This window comes from Camelus dromedarius, chromosome 27 (assembly GCF_036321535.1).
Source record: "Camelus dromedarius isolate mCamDro1 chromosome 27, mCamDro1.pat, whole genome shotgun sequence".
Classification (NCBI taxonomy): Eukaryota; Metazoa; Chordata; class Mammalia; order Artiodactyla; family Camelidae; genus Camelus; species Camelus dromedarius.
In genome coordinates, this window is record NC_087462.1 from 11,904,714 (window position 1) to 11,926,192 (window position 21,479).

At 42.2% G+C, this 21,479-nt stretch overlaps 1 protein-coding gene across 3 annotated transcripts in view; it reads right to left on the reverse strand.

The window, feature by feature from the left end:
- Positions 1–1,032: 1,032 nt before the first annotated feature.
- GABRB2 (gamma-aminobutyric acid type A receptor subunit beta2) overlaps positions 1,033–21,479 on the reverse strand; it is a 202,101-nt gene continuing 181,654 nt past the window's right edge. For all 3 annotated transcript variants that reach the window (XM_031437739.2, XM_064480077.1, XM_031437740.2), the window contains one exon: positions 1,033–2,782. In XM_031437739.2, coding sequence (XP_031293599.1) covers positions 2,435–2,782 — 348 coding nt within the window. In that variant the 3' untranslated portion in view covers positions 1,033–2,434. The remainder of the gene's footprint in view (positions 2,783–21,479) is intronic.

Genomic DNA, 21,479 nt, shown 5'->3' on the forward strand with positions numbered 1-21,479 from the left:
CATGCTGCGAAGCTGCTCCTCTGCACTTTGATCTAGATTTCTCCGTTGCCTTCCTTGGACATCAACTTTGTGTGGTTAACCATAAATGACGACATCAAGGATTTGTATGGCTTTTATGATAATTGCAAATCAGAGCCCACTTCTAGACTTGAGCTCTGGGTTATCTCTAGAAAAACCTTTCCAGAATGGCATTTTGGAGTTGTGCACCTGAGTTATGAATTTGCTCCTTCCTGATATATGCTACTCAAACTTTAACCCCTGGCAACAAGGGGCAGGCACTTTTATTAGTGTGATGTTCCAAAATGATTGCCCAAGGAAAAGTGTGTCCCTGGAGAAACTTGAGGAATCTCTGCTCTGAGCCCAGGGGCAGAATGCCAGTTGGATTCTGCCCAAAGATCATACTCAGAGGTGTTCAAGTGTATAATCAAAGAATAAGGGCCAGAGTTTCCTATGCTGGTGAAAAAAAAATATCTTCCCATCTTGGGGGCAAATTCAGAAAGCTGGATGCTAAATCCTTTTTTTTTTTTTTTCTCTGATAGTGGGAGTAGAAAGGCAGCAGGACTCTATCATATTCCAAACTGCTGAATCACCAGGGGAAGAAAACATACATTTTATCCACAGGCAGATACTGGCCTTGGCTACTATGCACAGTTAGGGGTGTTACTCTGAAAAGAAGCGGTTTTTTTGTTTGTTTTGTAAATAGAAATAGCAAAGTCACCCTCCAAGAAAAAGTTCAATCAAATCAAACTTCCAGGAAAAATGAGCAATTCACTATTTTCTCCAAGAAAGGCAAATATGAACCTCACATTGACAGAAATAAAATATACTAGCTTATTCTCTTTCCTGTCCAACATACGAACACGTATGTCCAATCAGTATAGAAAGATGCACAATGACATAATTGAAAAGTTGAGTCAAAACACCACCTCGTGCCTGCCTGATCATCAGCTATGTATTTTTCTGCAGTATCAACTGAGGCTCAGAACGTTCATCGCGCTAACGTGGCTTTGCTGTTATCCTATTTTCCATGACTTTTCCTTTTTTTTTTTTTTTTTTTGATTAGGCAGATTGCAACACACACAATGAAAGCACTCTTAAAAAATCAGACCCGACAAACTCACAAACTAACTCCACTTGTGCACATAATCTCTGCAGTCCTGTTTGCTATGAAAGATAATACAGGTGAACGTCACTGCCTATGAGGAAAGATGGTTCTCTCAGTCTCTCCAAAGCCTTACTTTACCTGTCTCCTAAGAATATAATCAGAATTTCAGACGCATGAAAAACTGGAAAAGACCAGGAATCCTCTAAAGAAACAAACAAATCCTTCTTTAGAAATATCCTATTAAATTCAGAAATAAACTGTAGGAAAATGTTGCAGAGAGAGCTCAGACTGAGACGCCTCCTGCTTGCTAGCTTTGTCTGTGCTGTGTATTCACATATTTGAACGACTCCCAGTGTAACCTAAGATACTTCTAATTCTGCTAACTTTTCTATTTTAGGGCTGTCTTTTGATGAGATAAACTAGAAAAGCCGCTGTCAGAAGCTTGTGCATTTGGAGGAAAAAGCCCTCTCTCTCGCTCCCTTCTGCCACTGAATGCACTAGCGCAGGCCAGATGCTGCAAGGGGTTGATAAGGGTCATGTTGCTCCCTTGCTTTAATTTTGTCACAACAGTCGCTTCTGGAATTCCACTCTGCACTGGGTTATTAACTCTCATTTTAACCGCCTAGGAAATAGCCTTTTAGAAAAATGTTTTTGGCTACCACGTGTGACAATGTTCAGGAGTCTCCCCATCTCTAAATGTCAAAATGGAAGACGTTGTAGTTGAGTCTCATTCTCAAGCAAATTAGAGACTGGCCAAACAGGTTTACTGAGTCTCTGTCTTGACTCTCCCTATCCTGTTTGAATTACACAAGAACCTTCTAGAATCCGGTGGGAATTAACTTAATAAGACAGGCACAGACCATCTTCAGTAAGCATGTCTGCATGGCACTGCAGACCATGCTCCACACGCACAGAGCCATCTCAAGAGCGTGCCAACCTTGGGGGATGAAGATGGGGAGTCTCTGGGTACGACCACTTCTCAGCAAAATGGCTGAGGATGCTACTAAGCCTTCTAGAATATCTTCTCAGTGATTCCCCTTGGTACAGGCTGTGGACTAAGCAGATAAGCTGGAACACTCAGACTCAGTCTTGCCAGCACGTGTACAAATCGCTCGCATCTTTTAACTGGAAAACCACAAGGACCTTAGTGTCTCCATGACTTAGCAGAAGCAACCCAAATGGTATGAAATGGACCACAGGATAGGCCAGCAACTAAGGTATTTTAGCATCACTTTTGTCCTGGATTGATGTGTTTTCCACGTTCTACGTCAGGCTGGACAACTGGTTTAAGGAGGAGTCTAGTCCTTGCTTCCCACGGAAGGCCATGTTTTAGTTCACATAATAAAGCCAATAGACGATGTTGAAGAAGGAGAAAACCACCGGGAAGAAGATGCGGGACCACCGGTCTATGGCGTTCACATCAGTCAAGTCGGGGATGGTGATTTTCAGCTGGGAGGCACGTCTCCGCAGGCGGCTCTTCTTCTGGGCCACGTGCCGCTCCAGGGCATTGCGGCCAAAACTATGCCTGGGCAACCCGGCTTTCCGATACTGAATGCTGGAGGCATCGTAGGCCAGCATGGTGCTCCTGGGGTCTCCGAGTCCTATCACGGCCTCGGAGGTGGCCATTTCATTCTTTATCTCGAGAGTGCTCAGTAAGATGTTCTCATGGGGGTCCATCTGCAGGGGAGAAGAATTGAACAAGACGTTCAGAAACAACAGCCTTTATTGGTGATGGCTACACAAGGCACTGCGATGGGCAGTTTAGATATTTATCGCGGTGGTCGAGAGAACTGGTTTTGAGATGACAGCATCAGAATTTGAATCTGCCTCTAGAAACAGTGTGAGTTTCATTTGTTTCTTCTTTTTAATGGTATGACGATCCAGTCCTAGAGGAAAGCTGTAATGATGTAACAGCTTAATATACTGTTGTTGGGACCATTTTCATGGTTTCTACTTAGGGCATGCAGAGAAATGGAAGGCATGACCCCCTCCAAAGCAGTTACAGTCTTGACGCAAATACATACAAAATTAAGCTGTACTACGTATGCAAGAGTGTTAGGAGATAAATTGCTAAATTGTGCATACAACAGTAGCCTAATTATAGATGAATTCCCGATCAAACTAGAAGTAAAAACAGTAGATAACATTTATTAAATAAGCACTTGATAAAAATGCCAGAAACAGCTTTTTTTTTTTTATAACTTCACTCAGTTGATGCTTCGCGCCCACAGTTACAGGATGTCACTTTCCGTTTGCAGTGTCAAAATAAACAGGGTAAAGGAAGAGTTCTGGACAATAAAAATGCAGGCAGCATGCAGCTTGCCAAAATGCAGCAGAATTTAGGGCAACAAGGAACTTGAAAATAACAGGTGAACAGACTGTGGGTGGTGGAGGGAGAAACTGACTTGCAAAGGAGGGGAAGCAGGCGGAATTTAAGAGTTAGCCCAACATTGTCTGTGTTGAGTTGCATTCTGGGCCCAGGGAGTAGAATTAAGTGACTGTGCAGATAGAGTGACCCTTTTTTTCCTCCTGGATGATTTCTTCTCAGCAAAGTTAAAAGTAAAGGATGAATACTGACATCTTGATCCCCCAAATGGACTGATTACGGAACATTTTTTGTTTTGATTATGGATGAGAAGATTTGTGTGTCTTATTTTTTAAGAGGCCTCAAATGCTTCAATCAATGAAACCTAACCGCAACAAACTCTTACCAATAACAGAGTATATTTATTTTGGTGAAGACTCAGAATATATTGATTGTCAATCCTTTTTAATAGCTTATCTATTTTTCTATCTTTTATTTTGTTTGTTTCCAGTTTTACTGAGAAATAATTGACATATTATCACTTTATAATTTTAAGACTTATGTCATGATGGTCTGATTTACATTTATCGTGAAATGACTGCCACAAAAGGTTCAGCTAACACCCACTTTTTCATATAGATACAACAAAAAAAAAAGGGGAAAAAACTGTGATGAGAACTCTTAGGATTTACTCTGTTAACTTCCCTATTATATCCTTGAGCTCTGCTAGCTGCAGTCATCACGTTGTAGACTGCATTCCTAGTAATTATCTTATAACTAAACGTTTGTACTTTTTGACAGCCTTCCTCCAATTTCCCCTTCTCACACCCTCCAATTCTGATAACCACAAATCTGATCTCTTTTGGTCTCTTTTTCTATGAGTTTTTCTTTTCTTCTTCTTCTTCTTTTTTTTAAAGATACCACATGTAAGTAAGATCATGCAGTATTTATCTTTCTCTGTCTAATTTATTTCATTTAGCATCATGCCTTCAAGGTCCATCCATATTGTCACAAATGGCAGGATTTCCTCATTTTTTATGACCGAATAATATTCTGTTGTATGTATGTATGTGTGTGTGTGTGTGTGTATACACAGCTTCTTTACCTATTCATCTGTAGGTGGATACTTAGGTGGGTTCCATGTCTTGACTATTGTAAATAATACTGCTATGAACACAGGGGTGCAGATATCTCTGAGTTAGTATTTTGTTTCCTTTGGATATAGTCTCAGAAGTGGGACCACAGGATCATATGGTAATTCTATTTTTAATTTTTTGAAGAGCTGCCACACTGTTTTCCACAGCGGCTGTACCATTTAACTGAAAATGGATGAAAGACCATAAGACTCGAAACCATGAAAGTAGAAGAAAACAGGAATACAGCTCCCTGACGTGAGTCCTGGTCCCAGGCTGAGGTGGGAGAGTGGTGGGTGGGTGAGGAGTACTGAACGTCTGTATCAGTTTATGAAGGGCTGCTGCTCACTGGCACATTAGCATACTTCAACCTCAAAACACGACTGCGTGTACAGTCTCAATTAAGGTTAATAATTAACCTGACTGAAAAAAAAACATCTTTCCAGAAAATTCTTACCCATAATCATGAAGCTGTGGAGAAGGGTAAAGTATAACCATCTTCATTTCTAAATTCATTTCTCAGTTACCAAAGACACGGAGGAGTTCAAGCAGGTAGGAGTTTTACTAGGCTGCATGTTGGCATGAAGCCCTGAGATCCTGCTCCAAGGACGCCATCTAGTCCTTCCCTGAAGGACTGGTTTTCTGCACAAGGTTTGTCTTATTTTTGGATCCTCAAGCACTTGGCATGGTGCCTGGTACACAGCAGATGCTCCAGAAATAAATGCCGATGGTATGAAATTAATTTGGTGACACTTAGCGCCTCACTTAAATTTTTTGCGAGTTGTCAATGAGGTACATTCGATTTGGCGACACCATTCTGCAGACTGGAACCGCGTGGGACTGCTTCTTGAATCTCCTGCCCTGCTCCAAGGCTTCCACCTTTATTTATGCAGGTCTCTTGCTGGAGCAGCAGGCTCAGGTGCCTGAGATCTGGAAACTGCATTTTCCATGGTGCGCTGGACTACGCACATGACAGACGCCCTGTTTTGATCCCACAGACGGGATCTCAGTCAGTAGTAACTAGCAGCCAGGACTAAGCATTCTACGTACTGACCTTTCAGTTTCCCTGTAGTTCTGGGGATACCCAGTGATCGCACACTCAGGAAATAGGCACAGAAAGATGAAGAGACTTAGCGCAAGCCACACAGTGAAGAGGTGGCAGAGCAGGAACTAGAGTCAGGTCTCTCACTGGGCCGTGCTAAGGTGGAGCCGTGGCCCCGAGCCCCCGTAGCACTCTACAGCTTACAAAGGAAGACCCTCTCTGTGGATGGTAGGCCTGCAAAATTCTCCCTAATGACGGGTAGAGGAGAGTTTCTGGACTTAAACACCTCACTACAGATGAGAGCTAATGTAAAGTCCTGTTAACGCCAACACTTTCAAGCAAACAGAGTGAACGTCGGTGGCTTCAATGTTCATCAGCCCCACTAGCAACAATTCTATTTAAGGAACCACCACTTCCCCACTCAGTTTCTGTGCTGCTGGAGTCGCTGGGAGCCAATCAGAGCAATCCTGACATGGTGGTGGTTTCAGTGATGGGCACATGACCAGTGAGCCTTCAGATGGGCACACCAGAGGAAAGACTCTCAAACTCTTCCACTGGATTTGTACTTAGAAGTATGTCGCCCTGAATCTACTGAATCGTTTAAGATGCTTCCACTGCAAGAGCAGATTCTAACTGGAAAAAGAGCCACCCTTGGGAGAAATGGAGACTCCATGACCTGATGACACCGTGTCGGTATCTAGACATGCCTGACTTGCTGATGTTAAGCAAGAGAATACATCTCTCTCTCTCTCTTTTTGCTTAAGCATGAGTTGAATTTTCTATTACTTGAGACTCCAAGAATCTTAACTGAGATATAATTCATCTCATTTACCTATCTCAACAACCCTATAACATAGGCAGGGCAGGAAAGAAATTAGAGATGTTCCACCTATAGTAAGAAGTTTTCGCAACTCAGATTGAAAGTAGGGAAATCTGTTAAGAGACATACAATCTTCAATATGCAGAACAGTGTTGGGTTTCAATCCTTCTGGCTGGGACCAAAAGCACCTAACAGCTCCTAGGTTCATGGCTGGCTGGTCAACCGGCTACACTTTTCTGTTTTCCCCTTGTCCTCTTTCCTACTCTTTTCCCGTCAAAGGATGTGAACTGTGTTGGGAGCAAGGGTCAAGGGTAAAGGCTTTCTATATGTGTTTCAACAGGCTCTTTTATACATATTTCAAATGATAAAAGGGAAAAATCTCACTTTATTATGTTTAGCTTATAATAGTAAACTATCTGTAGAGTTTATTTTTAATCACTTTTGTTGTTTAAATTAAAGAAAAATAACTTTTTAATTATGAATGTGGAATTGAACAGCAATTATCTTTCCTTATTTTCTCCTTTGAATTTTTTTTGGGGGGATGGTAATTTTGGATGCGAGGTTCTTTTTTTTTTTTTTTTTTTTTTTTTTTGAGGGATGTACCTACTGCATTATTGCAGAAGAGGCTGTATTTCCATTTTTACAAGGACAGGAAACTGAAGTTCAGAAAAAATGACATGAGTTAATTAAATTCTTACTACTAATAAGTAATAAAATTGTACAGTCATTCCTGTCTGTTGATGATTATCTCAATGCAATAATATTCCACATGGCCTCCAGAATCTCCTAAAACCAGCCAAGGAAGCTTGACTCAGATGGTGGTTTGGTGGGTGGAGTATCAGTAGGCAGGTATAATATATATACGGGAGGCATGATAATTTTAGTGGCTCCCAAACTTTAATATGCACCAGAATTCCCTGGAAGCCTTATTAAAACACAGATCTCTGCGCCCGACTTCCAGAATTCCTGAGTCAGGAGGTCTGGGACGAGGCTCGATAATCTGCGTTTCTAACGAGTTCCCAAGTGATGCTGGGCTGCTGGGCTGAGACCCACATTTGGAGAACGACTGGTCTGCTGGGCTAGGACTACATAAAACAGCAGCCGAGGCCTCGAGAAACACTGAAAAAGCTGAAGCTCTAACCACAGTCCGCACCACCCAGCTGAGAAGCAGCGTTCACGGCCAGAGAACACCCGTGACGCCCATTCATTAGGTACTGGAGGCAGGCACTGGGTAAAGCCCTTATACAGTTGTAATGTTTAATCTTGACAATAATGTATAAGGAAGTCATTGTTACTATTAATACTCTCATTTTAACAATGAGAACATTGAGAATTAGGGACAGCAGTTAACAAGTAGTACTTCATCTTGCTCCTATGATGAAACCGCGCAATTGGCCATCAGGACACTTTCTCCAATTCTAAGTCCTGACTCGGAATGCCTTCTCCGTACCAGGCTGTCCCTAGCTGATGAGATTCCAGGAAGTGGAAGGAACAGACACTGTCACACGAATTTAGCTAACCTTTACAATTGTGTCTCCACCCCAAGCTTTCCAGACATGCCCAAATGTCCTTTCTAATTGCCTTTCTCATCATCTGAGTCGTGGGGACACAGGAGAAACCACTAAACCGTGTCTTCTTTGGTTAGGACGTGAACGGGACACAGTTCCTCTTTAACTCATCTGAAAGACCACGTAGCAATCTCTACTGCTCTGGAAAGCGTAACGATATTCCGATCAACCTTTTTGTCTTGGCATTTTCACCAATTTAAACAGCCACGAGAATGTTATTGATGGTCATTAAAACAAGAGAGAGAAGGAAACCAAAAATAAATGAAGGGAGATTGATGAAAGAGAGAGATTAATGAATAAATTGTCATTTGCTGGAGATGAATTGTCTTTGCTAGGAGCTTGCTATAGGCCTTGATTTAGTCCAAAGGTCTACACTACTTGCTTTCCAGAGTCGACTTTGAACTCACAAGTACCCATTTTTGATAACAAGGGTTTTTGGACAGGCCCTATTGGCTAATGCCAATAGAAATGTCTCCTATTCTCCATTCAACAATCTACTATTGAAATTATGCTTTGCCTAGAATTATTGTGATTATTATCAACTGAGAATGAAATGCTGAAATTTGGGGAGACAGACTGATTTATTCGCACCAGCACTTCGGAGCCTCCTATGAATGATCCTCTGTGAACGAGGGCAGTTTTCGCAACGCTGGTGTGGCTGTTCTGTTAGGCAGGGGGATGGACTTCTCTGGGACCTTCTTCCAGACTGCCCCATGCACTGACTGTTCTCACAATGGCAAACTTGTGTCAAACATGTGGATTAAGAGGTCTTATCTCCCTTCTTCCCATTCCCCACCCAACATTTTTTCCCAAAAGAAGAGAAACACATTTGGTTAACCCAGTTCCATTTTGTTTGAAAGATTAAACATGACACAATGAAGAGTGGACCTTCTTTTTATAAGACAAATAACTAATTCCAGGACTGGCTTCAGGTTTGTGGCTTCCTGTCCTGGACCCTTTTCAGTGCTAAGTGTATGTTCTAGAGACATGTCCTTGTCTGATTGTCTTTTATAGAGAAACAAATTGCACCCCTCAGTGACCATCACATGCTCATCTTGAAAAGGAGCAATGGAGCTATTTTAAATCCCAGTTCACCACTCATAACCATCAAAACAGGAGCGAGAAATTGCAAAAAGTCCAAGAAATCCTAACTCTGCAATTTTCAACTACTATGACTGGTGTGTGGGTAGGAGACCTTGTTTTGTCTTCCATGAATTGACACTGTGACCTGAGTACCTTTAAATGCTAAGGCAATGAACTGTTAACCACCCGGGACTATCCAGAGCGCTCTTTCCAAAGGGAAAAACACTCTGAACTTACCTAGCACGCACTCAGCATTCTAAGAGGTGAAAGAAAGTTTACCCAACTAGAGTGTCACATGGGGGTTCTAGGAGGGCAAGAGAAGGTCAAAATCTTTGACTTTTGGAATCCCTCTGCCAAACTGAATGGAGAAATAGTAACCAGAGCGGAGTTTAGAACTGGAATATAAATAATAAGAGAATCCTGCTGAAATACCAGGTAGCTGCAGAAGGACGGTCATCTTTAATAAAAGCCAGTAGAAAAATAAAAGGGCTGAGATTGTTTTTACCCTGCCTGTTTTGCTTCTATGAAGCTACTGTAAGTGTCTGAAATCTCACCACCTTGTTATGAGGAGTGGGCACTATCAGCACGTTGTAAACAGCCCTTCCCACCCAAATCCAGAAGTTCACGGGCGGTTAAATGGCAAAACAATCATTTAAATCTACGTTTGCAGACTCAAACCGTGTATACGTCTACTAAATATTTTCACTCTGGGGTAAAACACTTATGAAGTGGCTTTAGGATATGAACAACTGAGTTGTCGTCTTGATTTTCAGTTTCTACATGCTCATGAGGAGACCACGTGAGCGCACATCTCAAGGTTTCCTTGGTAAATGGATTCTGTGTTAAGGGATCATTTGGATGCATTTGTGCTTTATGGCTGGGTCCCCTGTGTGACTTGACTCTATGGTCATCACAAGATGCTGCCTCAGGCAACTACCAAAAAATCCAATTTATCACATTTATTCCTAAGTATTTCGTTTTATTTTTTGGATGCAACTTTAAAAGGGACTGTTTCTTTACATTCCTTTTCTGCTATTTCATTGTTAGTGTAAAGAAATGCCACTGATATCTGGATGTTTATCCTGCACCTTGCCGAGTTTGTTTTATCAGCTCTAATAGCCTCTGTGTGGAGCCTTCAAGGTTTTCTATACATAGTATCATGTCAAGATTTGCAGATACTAATATATATAAAAAATAGATAAACAACAAGTTTATACTGTAGAGCACAGGAAACTATACTCAACATTTTGTAGTAACCTATGGTGAAAAAATATGAAAACAAATATATGTATGTTCGTGTATGACTGAAGCACTGTGCTGTACACTAGAAATTGACACAGCATTGTAAACTGACTCTACTTCAATAAAAATGTGTATTAAAAAAATCCACCTGGACACATGGATAAATCAAGCGAGCTTGCAGAGGGTTTATGTTCTTGTTTCACGTGATAGTGAAGCTCGCAGAGGACGTAAGAGGCAGATCTCAGGAGCAGAAGGGGAAGGGTACAAATCCTCTCTCCAAAGGCCCCCAGAGGATACGGCTTTAATAACAGCGTTGACTAACACACGACCAGCTGGATGCAGACGTTCAACAAGCGTGGGCTGTGCAGTGGTCTGAAGCTCTGGCTCTTTTTGGTCCCTCACCTATGGGTCCCTGTCCCATCTGACACAAGCAGAATAGAAAGAACGCTGACTTCAGAAACGAGAGCCAGATCTAGTCCTGGCTCACTCTGGGCCTCGGTGTTTTTCTCCTAGAAAATTTAGGTGGACTTAGGGAAGTCTTTGCTAACTCCTTCCACCAGGGTCAACCCTCTTGCTGCCATCCCACTGAACCTTCGTCTCCCTCAGGCTGGCAAACACGTGGGTGCGGCCTGTGTCCTGTTGTGCACACGTCCCTACTACCATGTCCGGCCCCTACTGTACACCACGGTTGGTAAAGAATATTCAAAATAAAACTTGCTAAACTGAATTACCGAGAGGGTAAGACCAAGTCCAGGATCATACATTCAAGTCTGGCTCAGGAAATCATATGAAAGCATGAAGCAGGCATCATGGAGACGACGAAGAGGCTGGCCCTGTAGCGAATCAAACTAAAAAACACAGGCCTGGCGGGGAGGGTGTAGCTCAGTGGTAGAGCACATGTCTAGCATGCACGAGGTCCTGGGTTCAATCCCCAGTACCTCCATATAAATAAACAAAACTAATTACCTCCCTGCTGCAAAAAAAAAAAAAAAAAAGAAAAAAAGAAAAGAAAAAAGAAAAAAGAAAAGACAGGCCTGCCTGAAGGACATTTACATTCAAAAATTTAAACAGCATTTTGGTGGTCTAAATCACACCTAAGGGTTCAGTCCACAGGCTGATGCATCCAATTCCTTTCAAATTTAATTTGAAAGTCTGCCTTTCAGTTCTATTTCATCTATAATTACCAACTGATTTAACTACTTTAAAAAAAAAAATGTATGGCATAACATAGGAATAATGAATACGGAAAATGCACCGAGCCAGAAAGCCTGAGTGTGGGAGCTCCCTCGCAAACTGTGATCCTGATCCAGGGCTGGGATTTGTCCTTCTAACCGTGGGAGGCCTTGCTGCGCCAATTCCTGCAGGATTTCTGTGCTTGAATTTAAGGAGCTGTCCTAATTTTGGGGCCTTAATCTCTTCCTTGCCTCTTACTCTCACAGAATCAAACTCATTTCTCTTGAACAATTACTACTTTCTATTTATGTGTTAATTTGTGTGGAATTCGTTGAGAATGATATGTAAATCACAGATGACCGATTTTTAAAATAATATTTGGGTTGAGATAGGAGGATGAATGCTAAATTTGGGGGGAAAGAAGAGGACATTTGAACTGCTATATACTGAAACGTAATAAAGCACAATTAATAAAATATATGATGAATTGAATACTCTCAGAAGGTTGGTAAAATTTGTTTTGGTTCTGCTTCTTAATTGAATCAAGTACAAGCCACTACTTTCAGCTAAAGTTGGGGAAAAAAAAAATTGAGATCATATTGAAATCCCTGGAAGGAGGAAAGAGTAAAGGAAACTACATTAATAATCTATAATTTTAACGGACATTTCTTTCCTCCGAAGGAAGGACTCACTTTAAATTATTACACATCCTCAGGATGTGTGGAACGGAGCCAGGTTTTACAAGGAGCCTACCTAGGCCCAAAGACCAATTCTGACACATTTCAGAGGTAGATGCGAGAATCTGTGTACTGAATCCCGGTAACTCAAAAAAGACATTTGGCACCCGGGAGCTTATATCCTGAGAGGTAAAGGTTTGTTCTGGTTCAATTTTCATCTGAATTATTGACTCAAGTCTCAAGCTGGAGAGAGACGGCTGACCTAATCTTTTCATTAGCTGGTTCATCTCAACTCCAAGCATATGGGTGATGACTTGCTAGAGATTTTTATACACACCGTGTAACTAGGAACTCACAATTCTCCAATCCATTTGAAAATAACACCATTGAGGACATTTGTTTTGGTTTCTTTCTGCAAGGCTGGAGACATTCCAGTCAAATGGTGACGGTGCACAGGGGTAGGGGTAGAGGGAGGGGAATTAAGGGTAAACTTCAGCAGAAGAGGAGCTACATTTTCCCCTGGGATTTACACAGAGTGCCAAGAGTGATGCCTGTGCACATCGCTAAGAGCAAAAAGGCATGGCTTTTCCCGCCACACACCCCTCTTCTTCATAATCTTCCAAAACCCAGGGGAGTGAGTAATAAATGTAGTGGTTGATCAGGTCAAATTTCAAGACTTAATGGCAGGTCACGATTGACTTAAAGGTTGTGATCCAATCATCCCAGGTCATCGGGAGACTCACAGCTTCCTCTTGGCTCTGGGTTTTGAAAACTGACCGCAGCCTTGTCCCATGAGCTAACTGAGGAGAGGTCTGCAGGTACCAGACCTCCCGCCACCTTAGGTCTGGGTCAGAGGGAGCTTACAATCTGTTTTTAGCTTTCAGCTAGGAGGCAAAGAAGTCAAAGTTCGGTTTCGGTCCTCCTTAGACAAGGGACCAATGTTTTAATGCATCTATAAGTTTTAATGCATCTCCTTCCGCAGAACCTTCCTGCTGCCTCCTGTGGTTTTTTTTTTTTTACTTAGTTTGGCCAAGAACAGAGAGCTGACCTAATGCAGACCATACGGGCAGGATTCCCGTGAACATGTAACAAACGGTAACAGAAAGAAGCACCACATTCAACTCCAAAGAGGTGCAGGGCACACAGCCAGGGACCCTTGCTTCTGCGGATTTAGAGTTTCATTTCATTCTTGGACGGCAGGGGGCATGAGGGCGGCGCTAACTAAAATGAACCTGTTGAACAGAGGCAGGCTGCTGGGGAGGGCACACGGCTCCACACTGATTACTCAGTCCTGTGAGTGGGAGTTTCGACACATATTTACTAGTAACTAGCTCTGGGCCTAGCAGCTGTGCTTAAAAAAATGCACAGCAGTAATTTAAAAAGACGTAACTATGATAAAGTGTGTACTTGTAAGCAGGGGCCCACTGTATACAATAAGGGCAAAATAAATAATGCTAAGAGCAGTGCAATTACAGAACAAATGTCTATATGAACAGCAGACATCTAATTACAACAAAAGTATGTCTGAGCACCAGTTTCTTAATTGAACACGACTGATACTGAATACTATACAGCTGTTTGAACAGGATCAAGGAATTTCTAACATTTGTTTCATCAGGTAATTGGGACTAGGAGGATCCCTGTTTATCCTTCCTTACTCGTACGCATCTTGCCTCTTTCAGACCTCATTCAAATGTCCCTTCCTTCAGGAAGTCTTCCTTGATCTCACCTCAATCCATCAGGTCCTCTGACGTATGCTCTCACAGCAATGCAGACACTTCCCTCATTGCCTTTAATGCATTGATAATTATATATTATTCCTACAGGTATTTGTTTAAGGTGCATCTTCCCTTTAAGATATGGTCTCTCTGAGGGCAAGGAGCATGTTTGGTAGGGACTCAAGAAGTATCTGTTGAATCAGCAGATAATACCATCAGTCGGCACTAGGTGGGCCTGTATGTTACACCTCGGGCACACTTACAAGTGCGCCGCATGGATCATGGCATCTTTCCCTCACCGCAGTCGTTTGAGCTGGGTACTCTGATGAACTCTCACTTCATAGAGGAGCAAGCTGAGGCTCTGAAAAAGCCTAAGTCGCTTGCTGAAATTGACACGATGAAAAAACAAGGGTTTGAGATATGAACGCGGACAGTCTGATTTCAGAGTCATCACACTTAAGACGGATGGAACACCAGCACCTATTACGTGTTCCCTTGAGAGAGTGCAATTCCCTATTGTCTTGGGAGGACATTTAGGAAATCTGAGTGTGCACCGTGAGGGTGAAGGGGCAGTGGAAGATCGGGGGGCAGGGGCAGGGACAGGTCAGAGGTCGGGGCTGAGCACAGAGAGAGAGAATGAGGGGAGCCCTGGCCTACATACGGGTGGGGCCAGAGGGAACACAGCCCTCTCAGGCCCGAGAAAGGAAGTGGGAAAGCAGAGGGAGCCCCTAGGTCTCCACAACACCCTGGTCAGTAGGTACCAAGTCAAACAACTTGAAGTACCTTATCTTCTCTCTCTGGACAGTTCCTTCTAACTTTGGCTTAACTGCATTTTAGGAAGAGCCACTTTGTGAAATGAGAGGTCAGACTCTAAAATTAGCTGCCACAAATATCTAAACTCTTCACCTTGAGGCTGCAGGAAAGCCCAGGGTAAACCTGTAAGCATTCACCTTTATTTGGGCTGAGGGGTCAGCGGGCTCTGAAGCCTGGCTGCTTGGGTTCAAAGCAGACTGGGGTGAAAGGTAAGGTCACAGAGCTTTGTCATCTTGGGCAACATAACCTTTCTGAGCTTCAGTTTTTCTCAAGTGTAACAAAAGGTGTAAGGGTATCTGCCTTATTGGGCTGTTGTGAGGATTAAATGAGATAATTCACATAAGGCACCTAAAACAGTGCCCTATTTGATTAACTCACGGAATAGTAACTTTAATTATAGAAGTAAGCAGGGGAAGGAACTGAACTTGAGCAATGTCACGATCGGGAGAAGTGCAGGACGGTAAGCCTTTCACAATTTAAACGGCCTTGGCAGTGGTGACGGAGGATGACACACAGCAAGGGTTTGATCACTTTTGACGAAAGGAATGAGTGAAGACAGGCTTCTCTTTGCTACGGGGTGTTGGCAGGGAGCTTCCTGCATGAATCCTCCAGTTTCAGTCTCCCAGGAAACAATGTAAAGGTGAGACCTCACTATTCAAAGGCCTGAGAAAAGAAACTGCGAATAACATTTCTTCCTAATGCATAATTTGGGGGCCCTTGTTTGGTTCTTTATCCTTACGGTGGGCAGAGGTGAGAGGTAACTCAAAATACTCCATTTGTTATTTGCCAACAGGATCGGCAAAAACTGTGGAAGGAAGACCTTGCACCTAACAGCAAGAACTAAGTTTCCAGTTTTATTTCCGGCTTCATGTATTTATGGGGAATAAGTCCCTCTTTCCCCAAATTAAATGCGTCTATAAAGAGAGCTTCATTATGATGATGGTGATAATAGGAAATTACACTGCGAAGATCATCTCTGTGCACAGCACTTTCAATCTCAGTGTAGATAAGAACATCTATATGCTTAATTAAGTCTTGAAGACAGGAGTTTTCCACTCAGCTTTGAATTCTAGCTTCTTTATTGCTTAGTTACGTGACCTGGGGCAAGTTCCGCGGCCCAGCTGAGCCTCAGTTCCCTCGTCTTTAAAATGAAGTTTCATCACCTCATCTTTAAAGTGAACCATCATAGAAAGGTTTCTACATCATAGAAAGGTTTGTTTAAAGATTGAGATAAGATATTTAAGGAGCCAAACACCATGTCTGGCCCACAATCAGGTGTGTAACAAAACGTAACCACTGCTAGGACACTTACAACTTAAAAATTCCGCAAGGGGGGTGGGGCAGATATAAATTCACTGATTTACACAGGCAAGTAAAGCTGACTTTTATCTTTCCCCATTAGCTCCCTGCAGTGGATGTGACAGCTGAATCCATCCCACCCCTTTGCAACAAGAGTGGAGACTGATCCCCTGTCCAGCTGCGGGCCTGACTGCTCTCAGCCAGTCTTGCTGTTTCCTCTCCTCTGGCCAGGGTTTGGTTTAGGGATGGAAGGCCTAAATCAACTGAGCCAACTGAAAAAAAAGGAAAGGTTTGTTGGGGGCTTTTGGAATAAACAAATAAAGTCCTCATCTCCCCTTCTGGATCTGAATGAGGAATTAGGGAGCCTTGCTGCTCCTGGCAGCCCAGAACAAGAAGGCATCACTGACAAGATTTTGGCTGGCTTGCTAGAGCGCGCTCTCCCCCCACCTCCCTCCTCCATGCCTCTGTTCTTACTCTGCACAAGCCAGATATATAAAAGGTGGGCAGAAAATCCAAAAGGCCTCATTAATAAAATTCAAAGGACTGATCTTTAATCACTTCAAAGAACATTCAGCCTAGGACAATGGTAAATGCATGGAAATACATTTATTTTTCCAAAATTAATAAATCTACCAGAAAAGTTTAATATTATCCTACAGCAATTTTAATAAAAAAAATGCCCTCAATTTATTTAAGTCACTTTTGTTTTGCCAAATGGCTTTTGTATCTTTTCTCTCATTGCTTTCCACAACATCAGAATAAATTTGAAAGACCAGGCAAGGACTTCTCCGTCTCATGGATAACAAAACTAAGGCCCAGAGAAATTCTTTTCCCAAAGTTGCAAAACTTTTCAGACACTAAGCTAGGCGGCTGGGTCTGCCAATGATGGAACTGGGGGAAAATATTTTAAAATAGCTTCACATGCAATCTGTGATTAAAAGGTGCAGCTCAGAGAGAGAAATCTAGGTTTACATTCTGGCTTAAGTCAGTCCCAGCTCTACCATTAACTGTTTATATGACCCTGAGCAAGTCACTAACATTGCTGTGTTTCAGTTTCTGCATATAAAAATGAGACATTACAATAAAAAAGTAACTATGTGTGATGGATGTTAACCAGACTTATTGCAGTGATCATTTTGCAATACATACAAATATCGAGTCATTATGTTGCACACATGAAACTAATGCAATGTTATGTCAATTACACCTTAATAAGGAATACAAAACAAGCAAAAACTCAGGAACTAAACAACACTGTAAAAATGCAACTAAAAGTAAAAGGGGTGTTAAGTGAAAAAGATTAAAAAGGGGAGAAAGAATCTTTTGAGGTGAGGTTTCCTGTTCTTCAGCCTGTGATAGGGACAGTGAGTTGACCAGCTGGCCCCAGCGTCAGCCACAGAAGCCTTAGTCTAGTTCTCAAGACAGCAATCACTAGCTGTTCAAGTGTGGCACTCAACGTTTAACTCATCTGCCTTCCCTAGGTTCCATCCTTGCTACTCAGTGTGGTCCAGAGACCAGCAGCTTTCACATCACCAGGAATTTGTTACAAATAAAGAATCTGAAGCCTCACCCTAGACTTAACAAATAAGAATCTGCCCTTTAACAAGATATTTAAGTAGCTTTCATGCACATTAAAGATTGAGAAGCACTGGGTTAGATCATCTCTTAGATCTCTTAAAGTTCTAAATATCAATGACTGTAGAATTTTCCAAAAAGAAAAGAAAGGAAAAGAAAAATTTCGAGAATCTTGGGTAGCTCTCCAAGTATACAAAATGAAATCTTCCATCCTCTCTACAGTAAAGGGGTGCAGAAGTTAACTGGTGATGTTTTTTGAGCTCCCCTTTCAGAATGTTCTATTAATCACAACCAAGGTACTGACTAAACCCTCAGGGGGAGTCTGAGCCAGCGAGGAACCATGAAATCCACCTTGGCCAGAAATCTCTGGTACATCTGTGGCTTCTGTGCACTTAGTCAATTACATGGTGAGCTGTCCCAGTGAGAACTTGCCAAATGCACCATCCACCCTCCCAAACAACTCTCACTAGGGAGCTGCTGTTAATACGACACCACCTTGTCAAACATCCCTTTGTTCCATTTTAACTCCCAGTGACCCTCAGCTCCCAGATCTGCCCATGGTGGCTGAACAATGAAAGTGACTGAACTTCACAACACATACGCTGAAGGTTGAGTTAAGAAATGAGCAAAATTATGAGTTTGGGAAAATAGGAAAGAACATCAAACCCAGCTGCCAATCTGGGATGCTTTGCTAAAGAATAACATCTCAGCTAGACTCCAAGTCAAATATTGAAAAGTCTCAAGAAAAAAAAAAAAAAAAAGACGTGGGTTCAAATCCCAGACTTGCCACTTACTAGCTGTGTGGCTTGAGTATGTTACTTCTCTCTGGACTTGAGCTTTTATTGCTAGAATTTTAGAGGATTCGTAAATCAGCAAGCTTCAGACTTTCACGAGCATTGGAATCATTTGGGAAATTGGCTAAAATTTAAATTCTTAGGCTGACAGAAATTCTGATTGAGTTAAATCCAGGGGTGGGTCTGAGGATCTGTATTTCTTAACGTATTAGTGATCCCAACATTGTGGTCTCTGGATGACCCCCTATAAAGTGTTGCTATGGGACAGTGGATGGTAAAGGATAATTCAAGCAGAGCATTTGTAAGCTCTCGGTAAATGTCAGCTTTGAAAAGATATTAGTAGTTCAGATAGGGGAGTGCCCTGCTCAATGTTACACAGTGGAGAGGAGCAGGAAAAAAAAAAAAAAAAAACCCAAAACTTTTCCAATAGACCAGAATGGTTTCCTGTTTACTAACATTTCTCAAGAGTGCTTTGTTGGAACGATGTGAGAGGCTGAGAAAGGGAGCAGGTCCAACTATTATGTGTTGTCAAATCAAGGAATGAAAGGCTGTGCTGCACAATGGGCAGGTCATGCCCAAGAATTAATTGCTGTGTGTCCTTGGACTAGTCACTCCCCCTCTCTGGTTATCAGCTTTGCCATTTATAAAATGAGAGGATCCCTTAATATTCTTTCAAGGGTTCAACTACTCTTATTCTACCATCGTCGTGTACAGCCTGTCTGGGAAGCTCCTTGCTCCCTTTCCTGGGGATGCAGTGTACCTTTCGCTCTGTGAAGCTCCTCCCGAACAGGCACCTGAAGGGGACATCTCCCTCCTCTGCAACTGAGTAGCGTGTATCGCCTGTGCCACGTTCTACTTCTTCTGATTATTTCGTGCAATTTGGAAGAATATTACAGGGGCAGTGGACTTCTACAGCAGACTGGGAGAGACAGTGCTTCTGAATTTAGAAACAGATCTAAAGAGCCAGGAAAAGTCAGAGTTCTACGCTGGTGACCCCTTCCATGGTTGACATCAACAACAGAGTTACTGCTTATCTAATGCTGCTCATCAGCCAACCACTTTCTGTGTCCTTCCTCCTGTAATCCTTAAAACCATCTTTTGAGGGTAGAGCTGTAAGCCCCATTTTATAAATGGGGAAACTGAGGCTCACGGAGCTTTCCCACACTCACACGGCTAATAAGTGATGGACCTGGGGCTTGAACTCAGAACTGTCTCAAATCCAAAATCCAAAATCCAGAATCAAGTGTGACGGTGGTTAAGCTGGGTCTGCCTGTGCTCTTCACCATCACGCTGCTCTCTGGGAGCAATACGTCGCTAAGTACCTGCTCAATGAGCATCACGTTTGTGATGTTCCTTCCAAATCGGTGCTCCTTGTGAGAAATTTAACATTATCTTGCAGCTGCCTGCAATGAGGGGAGCAAAGTGTCACAGAAAGCCACGTCTTTGGCGTCAGGGGGCCAAACATTTGAAACTGCTGAACCAAATACCTCCCTGATTACGGGCTGAGGATATACGCAATGCTCTGTGAGGAAGCCTTCACTGCTGAGACCTCGTTACTGCAGTGCACGCCCAGAGCGGTGCCCGGGGCCAGCAGGCGTGCCCTCTACAACTCAGAGATGCTTGCATCCCTGGAGGAAGGACGTACCCTGTGACTCACGGGGGGGAAGCCAGCTCTGGTGTCCTTGAAGCTGGTCCGGCTTCTAGAAATTTTCTGCAGCAGAAGCTAGCAGAAGTATGGAGAGGCAAAGAAGCAGCTTGTTTCTTGCTGAGGAAGTTTACGAAACTGTGTCAGGGTCCACTTTGGCTATGTCTCCCCAGGTGCACTTTGCCAAAGCTAAAGCAAGGATCAAGCAATCCTGCAAACCTCTTCTCAGCAGAGGCCATAAAATTTCCTAACTTCTTTAGGAACACAGGGATGCTGGAGGTACTGTACTTGTTTTTCTACAAAATACTTTAATAGTAATAGAGAGATGGTTAATAAAAAATAAATGCCAGTCTTTGGTTCCCAAAGATGCCCCTGGAACATAGTCTTCTTTCTATTTCTCAACAGTTCATAATCTTTCCAGAGCTTTCTCAGTAACAACTGGATTCATGATACTAAGATTATTAACTATATTTCCTAGAATCTGAGATTTTTATCAAATGCAAAATACACCACCATTTATTGATGGGTATTTATAGAGGAGAAAAGAAAAGAAATGGTCTAGTATACGTAAGTATCATACGAACTGCAGGTGAACTTTAAAAGGTGAATCTTTGCCTTAAAATTGAACACTAGTGCACTTTGCTCTTGAAAGACTGTTAATAACTCACTGCAAAGTGGGTTAGATTCCCAGTATTGACACAACAACATGTAACATATGTGAGTGGCGTAGTATTTCATGTTCTAGAAGGGGATCCGAACCAGAGACAAAGTATTACGCATGCTTTGAAAAACCACAATGTATCACATAGGAACTTTTTATGCTGTTTGTTAAGTTTTATTTAGTGTACATAGTGACCTGTGTATACTGACAGAATAAGTATATTTTCAAAATTTAATTCCTCGCCTGTGACCCCTGTTCTAGGAAAATGCCTAATTGAAGAGAAATGAGTCATAGGAAGTTTTCGCCTCCTTGCAGGACAGGAGGTGACCAAGTTCACTGTTAACAGAAGGGCTTCCCAGAGAAACTGACCGGGCAGCAGAAAAGAACATGGTGGGAAGATTCACGGGGCTTTGGTCCTGGGGAATTTTTTCCCTGATGACTTCCTAGGTGTCTGCTACATTTTCTCATCTATAAAATGGGGATTACATCTACCCTCTATGCTTGTGGTGGTTTTTGAGATAATTAAATGAGGTCTCATAAGACTGAAAAAGTATAAATACTACACTGGGGCACAATATTATTATAATCTAATGGACTGGCCTGCTTAGTTATTTACCACTTACTTTGCAGCTTACTATTTAATTTACGTCCTCATTTATTTAATATAATAAATAGATCTTTTCAGATGAGTCAGTTTTAGAATAAAAGTTGGATCTAAAGTACTTTTAGTTGTTCCTAAGCCAGGAAATTATTTTACAGTATTTTTCTTTATAAACATTTTCCACAGTTTTTTCAAATGGGAAGTTGTTAAAGAAAATGGTTTTTA